The following is a 22210-nucleotide window of genomic DNA, read 5'->3' as shown; positions in this document are numbered from 1 at the left end:
TGAACGCCTTCAAGGCCTAGAAGCAAGTCAAGCAGAATTGGCAGTCAAATTCCGGCGGCAGCAGGAGCAGATCGACTCACTTACCCACCAAAGGGGGTCTCAGCAGCTGCAGCAGCTAGCGAATGATCCAGCATTGGATAGCACCGCCCCATCCATGCCGAGAAGCAGCGTGGGTTCCGCCCTGGACGACGCAATGCTGGATAGATACCCCATGGATGACATCACGGAGAACACTAACTGCGAGCTACATGTCAAAATGAAGAACATATACATGAAGGTGGCGGACGCCGTTGCTTTTACAAATCCCGCCGAGGCAATCTTCCATTGCAACCCGATTCCAGCGGGCTATGCTCGTGTCTTGGTTGATGAGGTGGTGGACCCATATTCGGAGCTACAGCTTGACATTCCTGGAGGTGACGACGAGCACTTTCTCGGAGGCCAAACATCGTATCATCTTTCGAAGGCCACCGACATCGCTTCAGCCGACTCCTCGTCGAAGTCCGCCACCGAGTCAGCAGACTCCCGCCCATGCAAGTCTACGAAGTCCGGCAAAGTGTCAGGCTACTCCTCCTCCAAGTCCGGCAAAGTGTCAGGCCACTCCTCCTCCTCCAAGTCCGGCACAGCGTCAGACGTCCACTCCTCCTCCAAGTCCGGCACAACCTCAGGCCACTCCTCCTCCAAGTCCGGCACAACCTCAAGCCACTCCTCCTCCAAGTCCGACACAGCTTCAGGCCACTCCTCCTCGTCCAACTCAGCCCCGTCAGCCGTCTCCGCCGCCTAAGCAATCACAGAAGAGACACCCCGTAGCTATGGTGCGTAGCGGTACGAGTCGAGGTAGTACAGGAAGTACAGGCGAAGGCAATCGATATAAATATGGTCCAAGCCTCACGCCTCTTCCGCAGAGGCCTTATGACAAGTCCGAGGAGGAAAACGCAGGCATATCGAAGGCCGAGGAGGAAGCCCATTTTGCACCGAAACCGCCACCGCCGCCAAGGGAGAAAGTGCCTGAGGAAACGATTGACCACTTCATTCGTATGGCTCAACCACCAGCTCCCAAGCCTGTTGACACAGACTATGAGCACCACATCAGGAAGTTAAATCGAGCACGTCTACATAAGGAGGCGAGCTCGGGATCGAGCAAACAACAAGCAGCTGTCAAAAAATGCGGGAAAACCATTCCCCAGCTGGGAGAACAGGCGGCGCAATCGATCCCCTCGCTTGTTGTGCCAACAACACGTGACAGTACGCGCGCCCAATATTATTGTGGGCAAACAGTTTACGTTCCCGAGGTGGGCAATGTGGTAATAACCAAGGACCATATAATGCAGGCTGAAGTTCTCAACATCACTGTTGGACAACTCCTCGAGATCGAGCCCATGTGTGTGCTTAGAGAGGATGAAATAAAACGGAAATATGTCCGGGGCCAACCTTTGGTCAAGCCAGACAAGGTCAAGAACCTCCCAACGAGAATGTATGAATTGCATCAATGGTACATGAACATTACCAAGATTTCCAATCGATTGTCCCTCATGGTGAATATCAAGGAGGAGCATTACTTCCATGAGAAAGCTCTGTCCGTTGAGTATTCTGAACTGTTTCATTTATACAATCAAGACGCACTCGACAAATCTATCGTCAGTTGCTATTGTCTGTAAGTGATTTCTTTCTGTAATTTAAGTCTCAAGCTAGCTGTAGTGATCCTTTTGATCAATCATTACCTGTAATTACCCTCACTATATTCTTTTCTGTGGTATATTATGCAGGATGAAGATGTATGAAATGAGAAAAGGTGGACGCTTTGGCATTGGGTTCATTGACCCAAACACCGTTAATGAATACACATGGCTCATAAATCCACGTCATCAAAAGGCCGTAGAGGACAACATGCTAGAGTTCTTGAAGCGCCTCAAATACAATGAATATATACTACTTCCTTACAACTTCCAGTGAGTCACACTGTCTTGTACTACAAATTCTCTGTTTTTGCCTACTAGCTAGCTACATGTTTTTGCTTACATATGCCCGCTTAATTAAGACATGCAAACGTGTGTGCCTGCAGATTTCACTGGGTCTTGTGTATCATTAAAGTTGACGCCGGAACAGTTGAAATACTGGACTCACAACTCAAAGAAAAAACTGACTATAACATCTTGTTTGGGATAGTCAACAGGTAATTTCAATCATTATTAACTATATATCTCGGCGTATTTAGTTCGTCATTTCATGATATGAACTATTTAATAACACCTTTATTCATTTTCTTTGTCGGCGGGCAGGGCTTGGGCAAGGTTCATCAGCGTCACGGAAGGCGAATGGAAAAAAAAGCTTAAATGGTTTCGACCAAAGGTAAGTAATTAAGTAGTACTAGCTAGCTAGCTAGCTAGCTGCCATCTCTTTAATTATCATGCTTGATTAATTATTATCTGATCAAATTCCATTCTCGTAAAGGCCCTGAAGCAGGCGCAGGGGACTGATCTGTGTGCATTCTGCGTTTGCGAGAACATTCGCATGATGGCGTCCGAAAGGAGCAGATCTCAAAGACAGGAATGGGTACGCTTGTGAGAACACTATTCACAATTTTTACACCATTATCGATATCTAGTCACACAACTAATACACATGCATATTGATCTCCTTCTTAACAGTTCAAAGAGGTGCGGGAGAAGCTCCTAGAAACGGAGCGCGTAGAAGCACTTCAAGAGGAAATAGCGGGATTTTTGCTCGACCAGGTCATAAATCCGAAGGGAGAATACTATTACCCGCTACCGCCCCCATGAAAACCACTTCCAATTGTCATCGTGCTCCGAAGGCACCAATTAGGCTAATGCCACTGGCTCCGAAGGCAACATGCATATGTAGGAGAAATTGTATATAGCTATACATGTGTGTATGTGTGAATTAATTAATATGGTGGTTTGTGAGACATTGATGATATATATATGCATGATGATTGGTTCTACTAGAAATTATATATATATATATATATATATATATATATATATATATATATATATATATGCATAACGTGTACAATGTGTAGTATCGTAAAATACCAGCAAACGAAAAAGAATTAAAATGGAAACACAAAATTAAATGAAAAAGAAATCATAAAACTAAAAAACCCCCAAAACTTATAGTACCGGTTGGTCTTACCAACCGGTACTAAAGGGCTCCAGGCCCCCGGAGCTGGCTCGTGCCACGTGGTTGCCCTTTAGCACCGGTTCGTGCTGAACCGGTACTAAAGAGGGGGGCCTTTAGTGCCCACACTTTAGTGCCGGTTATGGAACTGGCACTAAAGGGCCTTACGAACCAGTGCTATTGCCCGGTTCTACACTAGTGTTAGCCCTCCTAATCTTTAATTCCTGACTCTGCCACTGGTTGACACTTGGTAGTGTCCACCACCCCTCTCTTGCAGCTCCGCCTGGTAAGCTGGTTGTAGCTATATGGCAGACTGCGGTTGTAGCTCCACCACACTGCTAGGGAAAACCCTAGTAGTAGCGCGGGTTTAATGCCCACTAGCACTAGTAGCGTGGGACACTCCCGCGCTACTGCTAACCTAGCTAGTAGCAGCGTGTTTACTATCCATCTCTACTAATATTCTTTTTTTAGTATATTTATACGCCGTATACAAATTTTAGTACAATACCAATTATGAGGATTATATCATTATGTCCATAACAGTGTGCTAAATGAAGGTGGATTAGGTTCAAGTGGAGGCAACATATGGTGCATGTCAAAAGTATACTACTAATCCAAACTTGATCTAGTTTGGACTAGTAGTACTTTCGATGTGCACCACATGTTGCCTCCACTTGAATCTAATCCGCCAGCACAAGCTATTTAATCATCATCATAGTCATTACCACCAATAGTAGCTATTTAATCAACATAGTCATAGTGTAGCACATCATCACCTTCAAACTCATTCTAGCTAAGCTAATCACCACCAACACTAGCTGCGGTAGTTATCTAATCACCACCAACACTAGCTAATAATAATCATCATAGTCATTACTACCAACACTAGCTATTTAATCATCATAGTCATAGTGTAGGACATCATCATCTTCAAACTCATTTCTAGCTAGCTAATCACTCCTGCTGCTCTCTTTCAGGTAAAATAGCATAAAACATGTGTAGCACTCTTGCTTCATCATGTTGGAGCATGCAGATGAACCTGCCTACTAATCGTGGGATGCGCTTCTGATTGCTACCCACTAGTACTTCTCTGCGATCGTTCACAATTTTGCTCCAGTCTTTCACTATTAAGCATTCCTCGCTTTTAGAAATCCTGAATGCACTAAAGTGCATTGTAGAATGTCTTGGCCGTAAGCTAACCATTCTCATGCGACCTTTAGTCTCGATTCAATGAGGCACAACATTCATCAGGAGTCCCTGTTGAAGAACATCGTACAGTAACATACTTAGCAATGAAGTTAGCTTAAAAAATAATGTATGCAAAAGATGCACCGAGGACAAATAGTAAAAATCTTACCATCTTTCCTAAATAGATGTGACCGTAGTTCAGTACGAACACTATTGGTCGCACGTTTTAAGTACTAAGATTTTCAAGTTCAGGAAAATAATTTGTCTTGACAGTATGAAGATCCTCAAGCCATGAAACATAATGACTTATCTCCTCGGAGTTTAGTTCAGCCCCGGAACAGTAGTAGGTCCTATCTACCAAGCGCTGGACATGTTTGTTTGAATGAAATAAGTTGTCAATAGAAATTAGTTGTCAACTATTTTTGAATAAACAATATCAAAAACATAAATATCGTTGAGAATGGTATAACTGGAGGCGTCTGCACATCGACCCAGATGTCGATGCTACCTTCAATATCATCTTCCAGACAAATATCAAGTTCAGGAAAATAATTTATCTTGACAGTATGAAGATCCTCAAGCCATGAAACATAATGACTTATCTCCTCGCAGTTTAGTTCAGCCCCGGAACAGTAGTAGGTCCTATCTACCAAGCGCTGGACATGTTTGTTTGAATGAAATAAGCTGTCAATAGAAATTAGTTGTCAACTATTTTTGAATAAACAATATCAAAAACATAAATATGGTTGAGAATGGTATAACTGGAGGCGTCTGCACATCGACCCAGATGTCGATGCTACCTTCAATATCATCTTCCAGACAAATATCAAAGGTGATAACCATATTAGGCTCAAATGCATAAGTCTTGCATAGTGCTCGCCAAGTTTTGTATTTAAAATAGGTGTAGGTGTCTGCGTTGTATAATTTTACGTGGAAAGTATAACCATACTCGGTCTTCAAGTAAACTCTCTTTACCTGCATAGTAGTTTTCATATGACTGAAACCTATCTTATCCAAGACAAAAACTCTTGCATGGCAGGGGATACGCTAGTATAATAGTAAAAAAATTAAATTATAAGTTTAAGCAAATGAAGCAGATGTCATGCTTAATTATGAAAAAAGACTTGTCATTGTGACTTATTGTATCCACTTCGAAGTTCTCCTCCAGCTTGATGCTGAAGCGCCTATCATCATCTAGGAAGATTCTGTCGCACAGGTGCTACGTCTTGAGCTAGCGTTGGTTTTCCCCGAAGAGGAGAGGGTGATGCAGCAAAGTGTAGCGTAAGTATTTCCCTCAGTTTTTGAGAACCAAGGTATCAATCCAGTAGGAGGCTCCTCAAAAGTCCCACGCACCTACACAAACAAACTGAGAACTCGCAACCAATGCAATAAAGGGGTTGTCAATCCCTTCACGGCCACTTGCGAAAGTGAGATCTAATAGAGATAGTATGATAAGATAAATATATTTTTGGTATTTTACGATATAGATGCAAGAAAGTAAAGATGCAAATAAAAGTAGATTGAAAGCAAATATGATAAGAGATAGACCCGGGGGGCATAGGTTTCACTAGATGCTTCTCTCGAGAGCATAAGTATTACGGTGGGTGAACAAATTACTGTCAAGCAATTGATAGAAAAGCGAATAATTATGACGTTATCTAGGCATGATCATGTTTATAGGCATCACATCCAAAACAAGTAGACCGACTCCTGCCTACATCTACTACTAGTACTCCACACATCGACCGCTATACAGCATGCATCTAGAGTATTAAGTTCATAAGAACGTAGTAACGCATTAAGCAAGATGATATGATGTAGAGGGATAAACTCATGCAATATATTATAAACCCCATCTTGTTATCCTCGATGGCAACAATACAATACGTGTCTTGCAACCCTTTCTGTCACTGGGTAAGAACACCGCAAGATTGAACCCAAAGCTAAGCACTTCTCCATGGCAAGAAAGATCAATCTAGTAGGCCAAACCAAACCGATAATTCGAAGAGACTTGCAAAGATAACTCAATCGTACATAAAAGAATTCAGAGAAGGTTCAATTAATATCCATAGATAAATCTGATCATAAACCCACAATTCATCGGATCTTGACAAACACACCGCAAAAAGAGATTACATCAAATAGTTCTCCACAAGAGAGGGGGAGAACATTGTATTGAGATCCAAAAAGACAGAAGAAGCCATCTAGCTAATAACTATGGACCCATAGGTCTGAGGCAAACTACTCACAACTCATAGGAGGGGCAAGGATGTTGATGTAGAGGCCCTCCATGGTCGATTCCCCCTCCGGTAGAGTGCCAGCGAAGGCTCCAAGATGGGATCTCGCGGATACAGAAGGTTACGGTGGTGGAAATTGTGTTTCTTGGTGCCCCTGGCACTACTAGAAAAAGGCCTGGTAATCACACTCCGTGGTCAAACTTCCCGAAAGGTCACCCATCCTCACACTACTCCAGCCCAAGCACGCTTAACTTCAGAGTTCTATCCACCCCCAGCACCGTCTCACTTCACAAGCACTTGTTGATATATCTAGCATATCAATCCTATTAAACCTTGTTGATGTTTAGGACTTTGTTCATGTTCATGAGTGTGATGAAATTTTGAAAAATTATTTCAAACTTCCCGGTCATATTACATATCATATTTTGAAAAAAAAATCCCGAAAAAAATTCGAAACTATTTTTTTTCTGTTAGTAGTGGCGCACCAAGCAAACGGTGCACCACTAGTAAGTTTGAATCTTTTTGAATTTTTTTGCCTCCAGATCTTAAAAGCCCCGTAACTTTTTTTTCTATTAGGTTTTTGAGGATTTTGAAAATGTTTAATTTCCTGATATAAAGTAAAAGGGATAACACTCGCACTAGCACACAAATCACATAAGCCATGATAACAATGACCTCATATTTTAACTGAGACAACAGGCATGCCAACAACGGGTTTATTCTTATCTTTAGAATCTGGGTTGGCAATTCTAGCAGCTTCACCAATGAAATAAATAACATGTCTGGTATGTCTCCAATGTATCTATAATTTTTGATTGTTCCATGCTATTATATTATCCATCTTGGATGCTTTATATGCACTTTGGTACTATCATTTTTTGGGACTAACCTTTTAACCTAGTGCCTAGTGCCTAGTGCCAGTTGCTGTTTTTTCCTTGTTTTTGACTTTTACAGAAAAGGAATGTCAAATGGAGTCAAAATGGAATACAACTTTACGATAAATTTTCTTGGACCAGAAGAAACCCAGAAGACTTGGAGAGGAGTCCAAAAGCCCTACGAGGAGGCCACAAGCCGTAGGAGCGTGCCCCAGGAGGGGGGGGGCAGGGCTTGTAGCCTCCTCGTAGATCTCCTAACCCTAATTCCAACACGATATATTCTCAAATATTACCCATATACCATAGGCATCCATAAAAATACTTTTCGGCGCCGCAAGCTTATGTTCTCGTGAGATACCATCTTGGGGCCATTTCTGGCACTCTGTCGGAGGGGGATTCGATTAGGGAGGGCCTCTACACCAACCTTGCTGCCCTTCCAATGATGTTTGAATAGTTTACCAAAGACCTACGGGTCCATAGCTAGTAGTTAGATGGCTTCTTCTCTCTCTTTGATCTTCAATACAATGTTCTCCTCGATGTTCTTGGAGTTCTATCCGATGTAATCTTCTTTTGCGGTGTGTTTGTTGAGATCCGATGAATTGTGGGTTTATGATAAGATTATCTATGAATATTATTTGAGTCTTCTCTGAAATCTTTTATGCATGATTTAAATAGCTTTGTGTTTCCTCCGATCTATTGATTTGGTTTGGCCAACTAAATTTATCTATCTTGCCATGGTAGAGGTGCTTTGTTATGGGTTAAATCTTGCGGTGTCCTCACCTAGTGACAGAAGGGGTAGCGAGGCACGTATTATATTGTTGCCATTAAGGATAAAAGGATGGCGTTTATATCATATTGCTTGAGTTTATCCCTCTACATCATGTCATCTTGCTCAATGCATTACTCTGTTCTCTTGAACTTAATATTCTAGATGCAGGAAGGAGTCGGTCGATGTGTGGAGTAATAGTAGTAGATGCAGAATCATTTCGGTCTACTTGTCACAGACGTGATGCCTATATTCATGATCATTGCCTTAGATATCGTCATAACTATGCGCTTTAATATCAATTGCTCAACAGTAATTTGTTCACCCATCGTATATTTTCTTTCAAGAGAGAAGCCTCTAGTGAAACCTATGCCCCCGGGTCTATTTTCTATATTATATTTTCAGATCTATAAAACCAAAAACCTAAAAATACCTTGCTGCAATTTATTTACCTTTACTTTATGTTGCCTTTTATTTATCTCTTATATCTATCTATTAGATCTCTTGCTAGTGACCGTGAAGGGATTGACAACCCCTTTTTCGCGTTGTGTGCAAGTGTTTGTTAGTTTGTGCAGGTGCATCTATTGGGGACTTGCTTGTTCCTCCTACTGGATTGATACCTTGGTTCTTAACTGAGGGAAATACTTATCTCTAGTTTGTTGCATCACCCTTTCCTCTTCAAGGGAAATAACAACGCAAGCTCAAGAAGTAGCAATGCCCACCAATATTATCGACCAAGAGATCTTTAACCATAGCAATACTAGGTTCTACTTTAATTTGTTCAGATGGTCTAGGTGCTCTAGTATTAGTTTCGTTAACCACAATTGAGACTTTAGCATATTCCTTTATCCTAATAGGGAAAGGTGGTTTTTCAATATAAGCAGTAGGCACAACATGGTTAACTTTATAAATAATAGTTTCATCTTTAATTATAACTAGCTTCTCAATCTTTTCTTTAATAGGGGGATGATATTTGAATCACTTATCCTTGGGGAGGTCAACATGAGTAGCAAATGATTCACAAAAAGAGGCTACTATCTCAGAGTCAAGTCCATATTTAGTGATAAACTTTTGAAAAGCATTGGTATCCATAAAAGACTTAACACAATCGAACTTAGGTGCTATACCCGACTCATTACCTTTCTCAAGCTCCCAATTTTCAGATTTGCGTTTAATTATTTCAAGAAGGTCCCACCTGAATTCAATAGTTTTCTTCATAAAGGAGGCAGTCGAAGAAGAATTGAGCATGGTTTATTTATCATGAGAAAACCTAGCATAAATTTTTTGTAACATAATTTCCTTTGAGAGATCATGATTGGAGCATGTATACATCATGTATTCAAGCCTCCCCCAAGATTGAGCTATTCTTTCTCCTTCACGAGGACAAAAATTATATATATAATTCCGATCACGATGAACTAGATGCATAGGATAAAACTTTTGATGAAATTCCAATTTCAATCGATTCCAGTCCCAAGCTCCAATATCATCACATAGCCTATACCAAGTCAATGCTTTTCCCCCCAAAGATAAAGGGAAAACCTTCTTCTTAACCTCATCTCCGGGTAAACCTACAAGCTTAAATAATCCACAAACTTCATCCACATAGATTAGGTGCAGGATGTAGTGTTTCATCTCCTGCATAAGGATTAGCTAGAAGTTTCTCTATCATAGGAATATCATAACCAATTTTTTCAGTAGGTGCAGTAGGTTGAGGAGAAACTCTTTGAGCTTCCGGTCGAGGTGAATATAGCCCTAACAAACCCCTCAAAGAATTGTTCTCCATAGTAACAAGTAACAGTAAATTTCAGCACATAATATAATTTTTTGCTTACCAAATTCCACTCACGAGAAGCGCTCCACTCCCCGGCAACTGCACCAGAAAAGAGTTTTGATGAGCCACGAGTATAGAGGGTCAATCGTAGTCCTTTCAATAAGTGAGAGTGTCGAACCCAATGAGGAGCAGAAGAAAATGACAAGTGGTTTTCAGGAAGGTAATTTCTGCAGGCACTGAAATTGTTGGTAACGAAATTTTTATAACAAGATAATTTGTAACGAGAAAGTAATTATAATGTTGCAGCAAGGTAGCCCAATCCTTTTTGTATAAGAGCACATGCCATAACGGTCGCTTATAATAAGTAAAACGTTCTTGAGGGCACACGAGAATTTCATCTAGTCACTTTCATCATGATTATTCGATTCGCTACTTGGATAATTTGATATGTGGGTGGACCTGTGCTTGGGTGCTATTATTACTTGAACAAGCCTCCCACTTATGGTTAACCCCTCTCACAAGCATCCGCAACTATGAAAGAAGAATTAAGATAACATCTAACCATAGCATTAAACATATGGATCCAAATCAGCCCCTTACGGAATAGCGCAAAAACTAGGGTTCAAGCTTCTATCACTCTAGCAACCCATCATCTAATAGCTACTCCACAATGCATTCCCTTAGGCCCAAAGATGGTCAAGTGTCATGTAGTCGACGTTCACATAACACCACTAAGCGAATCACAACATACACATCATCAAAATATCGAACGAATATCAAATTCAGATGATTACTTATGACAAGACTTCTACCATGGCCTCAAGAACAAAAGCAACTACTCACAAATAATATCCATGCTCAAGAACAGAGGGATAATAAAAGGTATAATGGATCTGAACATATAATATTCCACCAAATAAACCAACTAGCATCAACTACCAGATATAATCAACACTACTAGTCACCCACATGCACCGATATGAGGTTTTGATACAAAGATTGAACACAAGAGATGAACTAGGGTTTGAGATGAGATGGTGTTGTTGAAGACGTTGATAAAGATTGGCCCTCCCAAGATGAGAGTGTTGTTTGTGATGACGATAGCTTTGATTTCCCCCTCCCGGAGGGAAGTCCCCCTGGCGGAATCACTCCGTTGGAGGAAAAAGTGCTCCTGCCCAAGTTCTGCCTCAAGACGGCAGCGCTCCATCCCGGAAGTCCTCTCTTTATTTTTTCTAGGGCAAAAGACCTTATATACTAGAAGATGGGCACCGGAGGATGGGCAGGAGGCCCTGGTGCCTAGTGGGCACCTGGGTATCCCTTTACTTCAATTTTTTTATATATTCCTAAATAAATCTTCATAAAATTTTAGCTCATTCGGAGATGTGCAGAATAGGTATCTCTGACATAGCTTTTTCAGGTCCAAAATTCCAACTGCCGGCAATCTCCCTCTTTGTGTAAACCTTGCATATTATAGGAGAAAAGGCATTAGAATTACTCCGGAAGGTGTTATATTGGATGAAAACACTATAAACAATAGTAGGAAAACATGATATAAAATGGACGTATCACATACCAGCTTGCTCTCTAGCAGTCAAACATTTCACTATGAATAAAGCAAAGTATGCACAACAATAAATTGCAAGCTAGTAGCTCAGGATTTCGACACGCCCCTTTCCTCTCCCATAATTAAAGTGCGGAGGAAGCCCTCAAACTCCTCTGGTTTAGGATCTCTTAATTCCCCGTCAGAAGGGATCAAGCACATCTCATAAAATTCAGCAAGCGGTATCTCATGATGTTCAACATATAAATCAAAACACACCATGGGCGGTTCGAGCCTATTCACGAAATGGAAATTTTGCACAAAGGAATTTGTAAGGATGTGGTGCTGTTCACACTCATCTATGAGAAAGTCGACCAATCTGGCATTTGCAACGAATTGCGTAAACTCTTGGTAGAATCCACCTTCTTTCATGAAGGCATTATGCGGCTATTCGCACGGCCGAATCCTACGCGGAATGTCGAGGTCACTGTCTAAGGAATCCCCACTGACTCCCTTGGCATTCCGTTCTAAAGAGCTTCTCTGAAAGCAGCTCATTTTTCCTATGAAAATTTCTGAAATTTTTGGGACACAAAATGACATAAATAAAACTTAAGATTGATAACAAATACCTATATGAATGTCTAGAGGCTATATCAAGCATTCAAACTACTTGGAACTCAAATAATTCAATATGCAAGCTCATTTTCAGTAGCACTAAGAGGAGCTAATCATGCAAAATATAACCCACTAAAGTAAAAACTAATTGCAGCAATGGAGGGGTCACACACCAATGAGCAATCCCCCGGAACAGTTTTGAAAATGGAGTTCCGAGCAAAGAGATGGAAAATCTCGGGTCTGGGTGCAAGAACTCGAGGGAGACAACTACCAGGATTTTTTTCTAGAGGTAAGAGATGAAGTGAGTTAAAGGGATAAGCGAGGGGGTCCCTATGGGGCCCACAAGCCATCATGGCGTGCCCTAGTGCCTCGTGGGCACCTAGGGCATCCCCGTAGTTTGTGTTCAGTGCCAGAAATTCTTAAATATTCTAGAAAAATTCATGTTAAAATTTTATGTCATTCTTAACATTTCTATTTTGGGCCATTTTTTATTGCACAGATACAGAAAACAGGATAAACCTGGCATTTTGTTGTATTTAACTAACAATAACAGAAAATGAATTGCAGGTACAGAAAGTTGTGCTTACAAAATTCATCGACCACACGACCCTAAAAAAGAATCCATTAATAAGGTTGATCAAATCTTATTAACAAACCATTTTCGAATGACACGAAACTGAAGAATCTTCATATAACACTAAGTTATCTCAAAGGGGATATGAATCTCCCCTTATATAACAATATAATTTACTTAGTGAAGAAAGAAAGGGAAGGCTTAATAAAGTTAACTTACGTATTAACACTACTGAGATGGAACAACATAATAAACTAGTGTTAACTAGTCATCAACCCGTGCATTCGCACGGCCTAGTTGCTTAATATTACATTAGGTCAATATTGCTAACATATAATTATGAGTTGTGTAAAACTATATCAAGATGGTGCCATCTAATCATACTAAAGGACTTGAGCAACAGAGATTGATAGGAGAGCGTGATTCCACAAATACGTTAGTCGGACAGAGTTAATCTCATTAAATTATAAGCTAACGCATGAAAATAATATGCACTAAGATAACTTGATATCATTTTTTGTATGGTTACACTATCCCTTATATATTGAGGGAAATGATTAAAATTATTCAAGCATTATTCAAAGTCGACTAATATATTTCTTACTTACTTAGGTATATTCATATTCGATCCGTATAGGCTTCAACTATCTCAAGAAGTTACGCGTATACCAATGATAGTCCCCAATGAAAATATTAAACTATATTAACTATGGCATGCTTAAATAATTCTGTTTACCTTAATGATAAAAATTGTTACTATCACAAATTATCTTATTCTATAAAAATCACAAAGTAGAATATTCCAATACACTTGATATTCTTGACAGTTCATATATCTTTCAAACTAACTTAGTACTTTCTAAAAAGAAAATAATCAGAACTCGTTTCATTGATCGTCAAGTAACAGAAAGGAAAAAAATGTATTGGAAGTTAAAAAATGACATAATTGAATACATTTGGAATTTGTAGAATGCCACGACTTGAAGAGAGCCTTTGTTTAAGATCATAGCAAATAATCTTAATAACGGATTTGTATTAGACAGTATAGATGTGCTACATCCACGATGGTCTTAGATGATTTTTTGTATTGCTGCGTTTACAGGTACTGACTGCATACCACACTTTTGTGTTATTACTGAGCTAACAGGCCGGGATGAGGGCTTTGTTCTTCTCCTTTTGTAGTCTCCGATTCTTCGTTCTTGGTTAAACCAGAAACAATAAGAGAGCTTGGTAGTTCCAATCATGAATGTTGCAGCAACCCATAAGATGATTTCAAATTAAAATCTTGATAACCGGTGATAATAGCCTTGTACGTACAACTGCAGATTGTCATAGGCATGCACTTTTGAGAGAACAGTTCCAGTTAAAGAAAATCATCTACTTACAATTTTTACTTTGTTCATAGATAAGCAGACACAGAAACATGGAATATTAATTTCTCTATTTAACATTAAATACTGGGTGCCATCACACATATATCCTGGAGGAGTTGAGAAATTAAGTATATACTGGAAATATTAGCACATATGAGTGTTGTACTAATTAAGTGTTGATGTGGTAATTATGAGTAAAATAATGGCAAGCCTACCTCACCGCTGAAGGAAAATGCATCTCCATATATTTAGCAACATCCGATGTAAAACTGCTAATTACATGTCGTGGACACATGGGTAGCTTTGACCCTTTGTACACGACGCGGCCACAATAATGATTCATTGCCTCCGTTGGTGGACTGCATTTGGTGGATTTTCGTGTGAACCTGCATGACCTGAGGGAGAAGCTTTGATTAGACCTGAAAGTAAAACCAGACAACTTGTAAGCTTCAATCAAATCTAGAACACAGCTACACCTTTCTTCCGATGGTTGAACCCATCATCTCTTACATGTCCCACCTCCACGTATCCAGTGCAGGTGTTTGTGCTAGAAAATCCAAGAAACAAAAGCGATGCTTTGAACTGTGATGATTTGATCACTCAAGCAGGTAGAAAATAGAAATGAGTAGCAATATGTATAGCATTAACATCGATCATGGAAGTACCTCAGTTACGTCATGTTCTTGAGAATCCAGTGGTCATGGGGAATCCATCCGATAGAATAAGTAGGAACAACAAATATAATATACTATTATTTGTGGAGACTTCCCTTGCGGTTGAACTACCAAAACATCTTATATTGAAGAATCAGATGGAGTGTTTATTAAAAAATACGTAAAAATAATTTGGTAATATCTTATCATATTTTGTACATAAAAGCGAGAGAGGTATAATAGTAGGTTCTAAGATACGTATATGAACCTTATCAATTGAGAGGCAAATATCCATCACTCCCAGCTAGCAGGAATAGCTACATTAATTTTCTAAAGTACCCGATCTAGAGTAAACAAAAAATTTGTGTTCAATATAACACCATAAACTTTATTGAACCGGGCAAGGGTCCATTTAGTCCCCAACTCTCCTCTCCTTCTCTACTTCATGAAAGAAAAATCAAGCACACGTGGATATGTGTGAAGTTTATTTTGCTTCTGCATTGCCTACATACAACTGAAAGTAATCAGAACTCAGGAGCTTGTCGAAGTTATTTTGAGATGGACAACAACTGCAGTCTGGGGGGTTGTAGGCCGCTGTGACTTCCTCGGTTCTTCCCTAGACAGCCTCCCGATGGTGGTTCCCTGTACCATAGCTGGAATCACATGCACAAATCGGCTTAAAACATCTTATGTAGCACTATGCGGCATAAAAAAAGGTTAGTTTCTCCCCATGTAACAGCGTCATAACTATGGAGATGCTCCCCGCATAAAACACTTTGGTGACGTACATCATCGTTGTCGATGTCTAGAGAGATCATTAGTCGCCAAATGATGGACGTGATAAATAGTGGCCAATATTGGTGTAAACTATTACCTATGATGCAAATTTTCGCTGTCCATGAATTCTCAGTAATTACCTGTGGTAAAATGGAGTGATGGACAGACATCATGTGCCAAGAACAGGCTGCGAAGATATATGTGTGAGAGATTGGGAGAGAGATATACATGAGATTGGGGGAGAGATAGAGAGGTAAGGAGATATATGCATGAGAGATTTTTTTTCCAGAGACTGGGAGAGTTAGGCAATTGGAGAGAGATATGAGATTTTTGTACGTGAGCGTTTGTTAGAGATACGTGAATGATTCTGGGAGCTGGGCCATGGGAGAATATACGTGGGAGAGAGATAGTTGAGTTTTTTTCTTGTGAGTTGATCGGGTCAGGGAAGAGAGATTTTTTTTTCTTGTGAGTCGATCTACACCGTAATAATTCGGTCCCACCAGACTAACGGCTCGCAAAATCTAATTAACGTGGTAATTTCTAGGGAGTCTCAAATTAGTATAGGTATAGATAGATTATGAATATGTTGTGATCATGCATCTTAGTGCCTTTTCCGACTGGTACTACTCCCTAGGATCTGAATTGGCTCCATGCGCACACTGCTATGGTTTGCAGGCTATTCTTGTGAAGACCCTATACACCATTACAATTCCTTAAACAACATGTATGACAAATGCAAGAATGCATGGTATCAGTAGAATGTAGACTGGGTCAAAGAACTGCAAACCTTATTAGTAGCAGAACACTCAAAACTCATTGGTTTCCATAATTATGCCATGATAATCTTTTCATCCTTAAAATTGAACTTTCCAGGCACACCATCAAGGGGCTAAGGTCTTGAGTTTAGGCCCCAGCTTTCGCAATTTATCCAAAAATTGTTGCTGCCCGACTTCCCACGTCATAAATGAGAGGGGATCTTGAAGTGTATATGTGGTCCATGTGGATGACCTGGCCCTTTTCATCAATTCGAACATTTGGTTGCGTTGGCTCGTGCATGAAGTTCGGACGTCCTGCGCGTGGAGGAGAGGAGGGAGTGGTGGTCAAGAGAGGTAATTTCATGGCAGCATGGTGTTTCATGGAGACAAGGGAGAGAAGGGCTGTCGAAAGTGAATGATTGGACAAGGGGATTCATCATGGGGATAAAGAAGATATAAGGATAATGTTGGGGCTGAGCGGTTGCGCACGACCCACCTAGCAGATGACCCTGGGCGCGTGCGTGGCCGCGACGAGAGGAACAAGAATTTGGGTCACAATTTAATACATGCCACCATGGCGGCTACTATGGGCAACATCTAACTATCTGTCTATATAAACCCAGCAACATCCCAACCAATATCCAGGGGTGTAGGCAGGTACATATAGATACATACATACCATGGAATTCGTGCTAACTGTGTTCCTACTTTCTATTGTGTTGTGCATCAGCGCAGTTGCCGTCTTCCGGCGTCGTGCTTGGGCTTGGGCCGTCCACGACGGTCAACAGCCGATCATCGAGATCCATGACCCTACCATCGCCCGCCGAGCGCTCATCGACCACGCTGATGCCTTCTGCAACCGACCGCTGAACCTATTCCCTGTGGCCCTGGTCAGCGGGCGTCGCCGCAGTCACAGCGACAACCTCACGTCCGTGCCCTACGGCCCGCGTTGGCGCGCTCTCCGGTGCACCCTCAACGCCGCGGTCCTCCACCCATCACGTCTTGGACACACGGACCCGCTGCGCCTCGAGGCCATGGATACTCTCGTTGCTGACCTCCGCGTCCGCGTCCGGTGCGGCGGCGGCGGTGAGATTGTCGTCCGTGACATCCTCAACGCCGCCGTGTTTCCGCTGGTGGCTCGCATGTGCTTCGGTAGCGGCGTGGACGAGGGTCACGTATGCGCCATGCGTGACTTGCTCCAGGCCTTTGTGCTGGCCGTTGATGGCAGCAAAGATTTTGCCGGCTCCAAGACGGCGAAGCTGCTGCACTGGAGGCAGTGGCGCCGGTTCCTCGCCTTCCGAGGCATGCAGGCTGAGCTTTTCCTCCCTCTGGTCAACGCAAGACGGAACGCTAACCGTCATCTCATGCTCAGCGGTGGCCTGCCGGCATATCTAGACCACCTCCTCGACGCCCGCGTCCCCGTCGACGACGACACAGCCGACGGCAAGGCCCTGCGCCCTCTCACAGACGACGAGCTGGTGAGCCTTCTCTCGGAGTTCCTCGGTGCTGGGCCAGGGACCGTGGTATCCAGCATGGAGTGGACCCTCGCCCACCTCGTGCTCCAGCCGGAGGTCCAGAACAACATCCGACGCGAGGTCCACGCCGTGGAGGGCGCATTGTCCGAGACACGCGTCCGGCAGATGAAGTACATGCACGCCGTCGTGCTAGAGAGCCTTCGGCTCCACCCGCCGATTCCGGTGTTGCTGCGCGACGTGCCTGATCAGGCGGTCGCCGAAATCCTGGGATGCGCCGCCGCCGCCGTGCCGACGGAGGGGATGCGGGCGCACTTCAACCTGGGAGAGATCGGCAGGGACAAGAATGCGTGGACGGACCCGGACGCGTTCCGTCCGGAGCGCTTCCTCGCCGGGGGCGAGGGGGAGGGCGTGGGCCTGGTGCCGGGGCCCAAGCGCAAGGAGATCAAGATGATGCCGTTCGGCGCGGGGCAGAGGGCGTGCCCGGGGGGAGGGCTCGCCACCATGCATGTCAAAAGCTTCGTGGCGGCGCTGGTACGTGAGTTCGAGTGGGAGCCGCCGGCGAGGGGAGGCGTCGACCTCACGGAGCTGGATGGGTTCTTCAAGGTGATGAAGAGCCCGCTCCGGGCGCGGGTGACGCCGCGGTAGCTTCCACGCCTGCGCCATGCAGCACGTAGTAGGAATAAGATCAAACGTACGTGCTCCCTCCTCCTTCCTGTGTTATAGTCACTCATATAGACTTGCTGCATGCGTACGTGCTCCCTATGTCTGTTGGATTGTACTCCCTCTCCCTCTGTTCATAAATATAAACATGTTTTGGAGAGTTTAATATAAACAAGAGTACATACAGATTAACATAAGTGAACAAGCACAACACGGCAGCACTACTGGAAAATTCATCGTTATCGCGTTCTTTACTCTTTGCCGAGTACAAGAACACAGGATCACAGTACGTATGCCGAGAGCCCTATGAAAGGCACCCGATAAATAGGAGCCACGTGGCACGGCCGTTTGCAGTTAGCAGCAAGGAATCCACCAAATCAGGGGTTGGCTGTTTCAAAAAACCCCAACTCCTCTTTGTTAAAAAATTAAACATGTTTATGACAGGTTGGGCCGCCACTCGTTTGGTTGACCATTTGTTTGACTGTTAACTGACTTGTGGGGGCCATATGTCAGCGCCTCATCCACAGATTTTTTACGAAATAGCCCTTACAAATATTTTCAAAAAGCAATCGGGTCCCTGAAATCATTTTACAAAAGCAATCGGGTCCTTGGACTGTCGCCGTCGTGCCTCCAAAGGGCTCTGCCCGTGGTCGTCGCCGCGCGCCATGGGGCTCCGCCCACGGTTGCCGCGCACGCCATGGGGGCCTTGTGTGCAGGCCGCCGCCCGGAGTAGTGGCTGGAGAGGCTGGAGAGCTCGTCGGGCCTGGCAGCGGAGGGCGCACGCGGTGGCGCCCGCAGCGCCCGGATCCACGCCCCTCGCCTGTGCCAGCTGCTGCCCTGCCTCGCAAGCGGCCAACACGGACGGCATGCGTTGCTGCTGGAGTGCGCACCTCCCGCCGCCGCGGACGAGGCCCGGAGGAGGTGGCCGCCGGCACGCACGCTCCCACGACCATGGGGAGGCTGGGGAGGGGAGGGAGAGTTGTCGCAGGGCGGGGAGCACACGCGGCTGCGGGCGCGGCTCGCCGGCCGGAGGAGGTGGCGCCGGCGAGATCCTCATGGCGGGGCTGCTGGCCGGCGAGCTCCTTCGGCGGGGCTGTTGGCCGGCGAGCTCCTGCGGGGCTGCTGGCTACTCGTGCCGTTCTAGAGCACGGGGACGGGGAGGGACCCGATTGCGTTTTGTGTAGCCGATCGCTTTTCTAAAAAGATTACAGGGGCTCAATTGCTTGTTTTAGAAAAAGACGCTGACATGTGGGCCCTATATGTCAGTTAACGGTCAAACAAACGGTTCCTTTAGATGCGGGCCCGACATGTCATAAACGCGATCAACTGTTAAGCACTCGGCTATTTGAGTTTTTTGAAACAGTCAACCCCTAACTTGGTAGTTATCAGCGAAAAAATAAAATTTGATAGTTTTTTGAAACCCTAACCTGTAAAGTAGTAGTTTTATGCTATTTACTCAGCCAGCGAGGTAGGAAAGGATGATCATGCCACTGAATTGAAGCAAGCCTCAGTACATGGGCGTGGCTGCTCACTATACTGTACTGCGTGGGCGTGGGTGTGGGCATGAGCGTGGTAATCATTGTGTGTGGTAGGGTGAAACCCTAAATGGAGGTCTTTCACGAATTGGAGCTAGTGTGTTTATTTACAGGAGTACGTGTTGAGCTTTTGTGATTGTCTGTTCAAATTAATGTGTTGTGGGACTTGCTTCATTTTCAACAATTTGCTTGCAAGAATTAATAGATAGATCCATGAATGGACATATAAAAAAGCTGGTGCTCACAGATATTTACATGTAGCATCTGGTGCGTTTAGTACGAGCAAGAAGAATGTACTGAGCTCGCTCGCAGCAGGTTACGTGGGGGGTGTGCTTTGGCATGCTGTGCTGCAGTGTGTGTGCAGCAACAGTCGACTACCACTTCCTCTGGATGAACACAACCAGAGCAAAGCAAGCAAACTTAGAGTCACGCTTCGGTACAACCCCCCTCGCAATATGTATAAAGGGTAGTATGGACTTTTCACAATCTGTATCTACTTCTGTATGTAACGTATACGCCAGGGAGCTTACTTGGGCCGGCCAATTTGTGGTGCATGCGATGAAAAATAAGAAAATAGGATGGCACAAGCTGGGAATTGAACCCACGACCACGACCGCTTAAAACTTTAACAGCATCCACAACCACTGCGACAGCATGCCTTTGTTGAACGATGTAAAGCTAGACACTATAAGTAACCAACAGGCTAGGAATTTTAAAAAGATTTTAGGAACACTTTGTGAACTGGTCTTTTTTCCATAATTTATTTTTATTTATTTATTTTCCTTTTCCTGCTACGTTTCTTGTTTCTTTTTAAAAAATGGTCGTGCCTTTAATCTTTTTTTCAAAATTTCAAACGGTTCATTATTTCCAAATTTTGTTCATAAACTAAAAAATATTTGCATTTTCGAAAATTGTAAGGTAATTTCAAAAACTGTTTGTGTCTTTAAATGATTGTTCAGAATGTCAAAATGCGAATAATTTTTTGTAAAGCACAAATAAAATTGTGAAAACAAACATTTTCTGAGAACACGGACAAAAACTTAAATTCCAAAACATTTTCAGAAATGAGACTAAATAAATGATATCGAAAAAGTGTTCTAAATTTGCCTGCACATTTTTTCAGTTTGTGAACAATTTTTGTGTGGAAATGAGAACATTTTTAAAATTCCAAACAAATTCCAATAGTCCAGCGACAGGAGTGATGTTGTCGCTTAGTTGGGCAAGGCCTAAGATTTTTCTTCTTTTCTATTTTTTCGTTTTTCTCTCATTTTTGTTAATTTATTTTTACTCCTTTTTAAACTTTATTATTTTTTTATACCCGTTCAAAAAATTGAAATACAAAAAATAACAGTTTTAAGTAAGTTATTTAAATTCTTTTAAATTCTTTTTTTGTTTAAATATTTATGAAATGCTTTTAAAAAAGCATTTGTTGTTTTCAATTCTATCATTTAGTATTTATTAGTTATGTTAGAAACTTAAATTGACAGTTTTAAGTATCTATATAAATTATGATTTTAAATACATTTTTCCTTCAAACTTGGCATCGATGACTACTCGGACTCGCTACGTTGAACATGGTGTTTTTTTGGAAATTCTTGAATGACCCCAACATTTGCGAATAGGTGGCGTGCCCATGGTAGGCATCCATGCCCCCAATATTTTTTCCATGGCCTTGTATGACCAATTCAAGGCACCAATCCAAGTTGCTTGGGTTTTCGTCAAGTTTTGCATTTTCTAAAGTTTTCTCGGTCAAAAAAGGTCGATAAATGGCTAGACGTGTCGCAACTTGCATATGGTGTAGGAAGTAGTTCAAACCTGCGATGGATGCCTACCATGGACATGTCCACCTGATGGCAAAAGTTGTGGTAATTTCAAGGATGTCCACAAAAATACCATGTTCAACGGAAGGTGTTTAGGTTGGCCGGAAGGGTCTGTCCGAGAACATGTTGTTTTTCGACATCCTTAAGATGGCCCTAATATTTTCGTGGCCTCATATGACCAATTCAAGGAACCATGACAAGTTGTTTTGATTTTTGACGTGTTTTGTATATTTCTAGAGTTTTCTCGGTAAGAAAATGCAGAAAAAGGCATGACGTGTCGCAATTTGCATACGGTGTCGGAACTTGTTCAAACTTGGCATGGATGCCTATGAGGGGCATGCCCACCTGGTGGCAAAAGTTGGGACCATTTCAAGGATGTATAAAAATAGACCATGTTGAACGAAGTGTGTTCTGGGGCAGAAGGCTCCGTCTGAGAGCATGTTACTTCTCTACAT

General features: G+C 42.8%; 1 protein-coding gene across 1 annotated transcript; it reads left to right on the top strand.

Annotated features, from left to right (window-relative positions):
• Window positions 1-16857: 16857 nt before the first annotated feature.
• Window positions 16858-18566, top strand: LOC123039839 (cytochrome P450 89A2-like). Its single transcript, XM_044462843.1, has one exon. It carries the CDS (start codon window positions 16946-16948, stop codon window positions 18383-18385), a length of 1440 nt encoding a protein of 479 aa, XP_044318778.1. The 5' UTR covers window positions 16858-16945; the 3' UTR covers window positions 18386-18566.
• Window positions 18567-22210: the final 3644 nt, after the last annotated feature.

This window comes from Triticum aestivum, chromosome 2B (assembly GCF_018294505.1).
Source record: "Triticum aestivum cultivar Chinese Spring chromosome 2B, IWGSC CS RefSeq v2.1, whole genome shotgun sequence".
Taxonomy (NCBI): domain Eukaryota; kingdom Viridiplantae; phylum Streptophyta; class Magnoliopsida; order Poales; family Poaceae; genus Triticum; species Triticum aestivum.
This window is presented reverse-complemented; position numbering and strand designations above follow the sequence as displayed.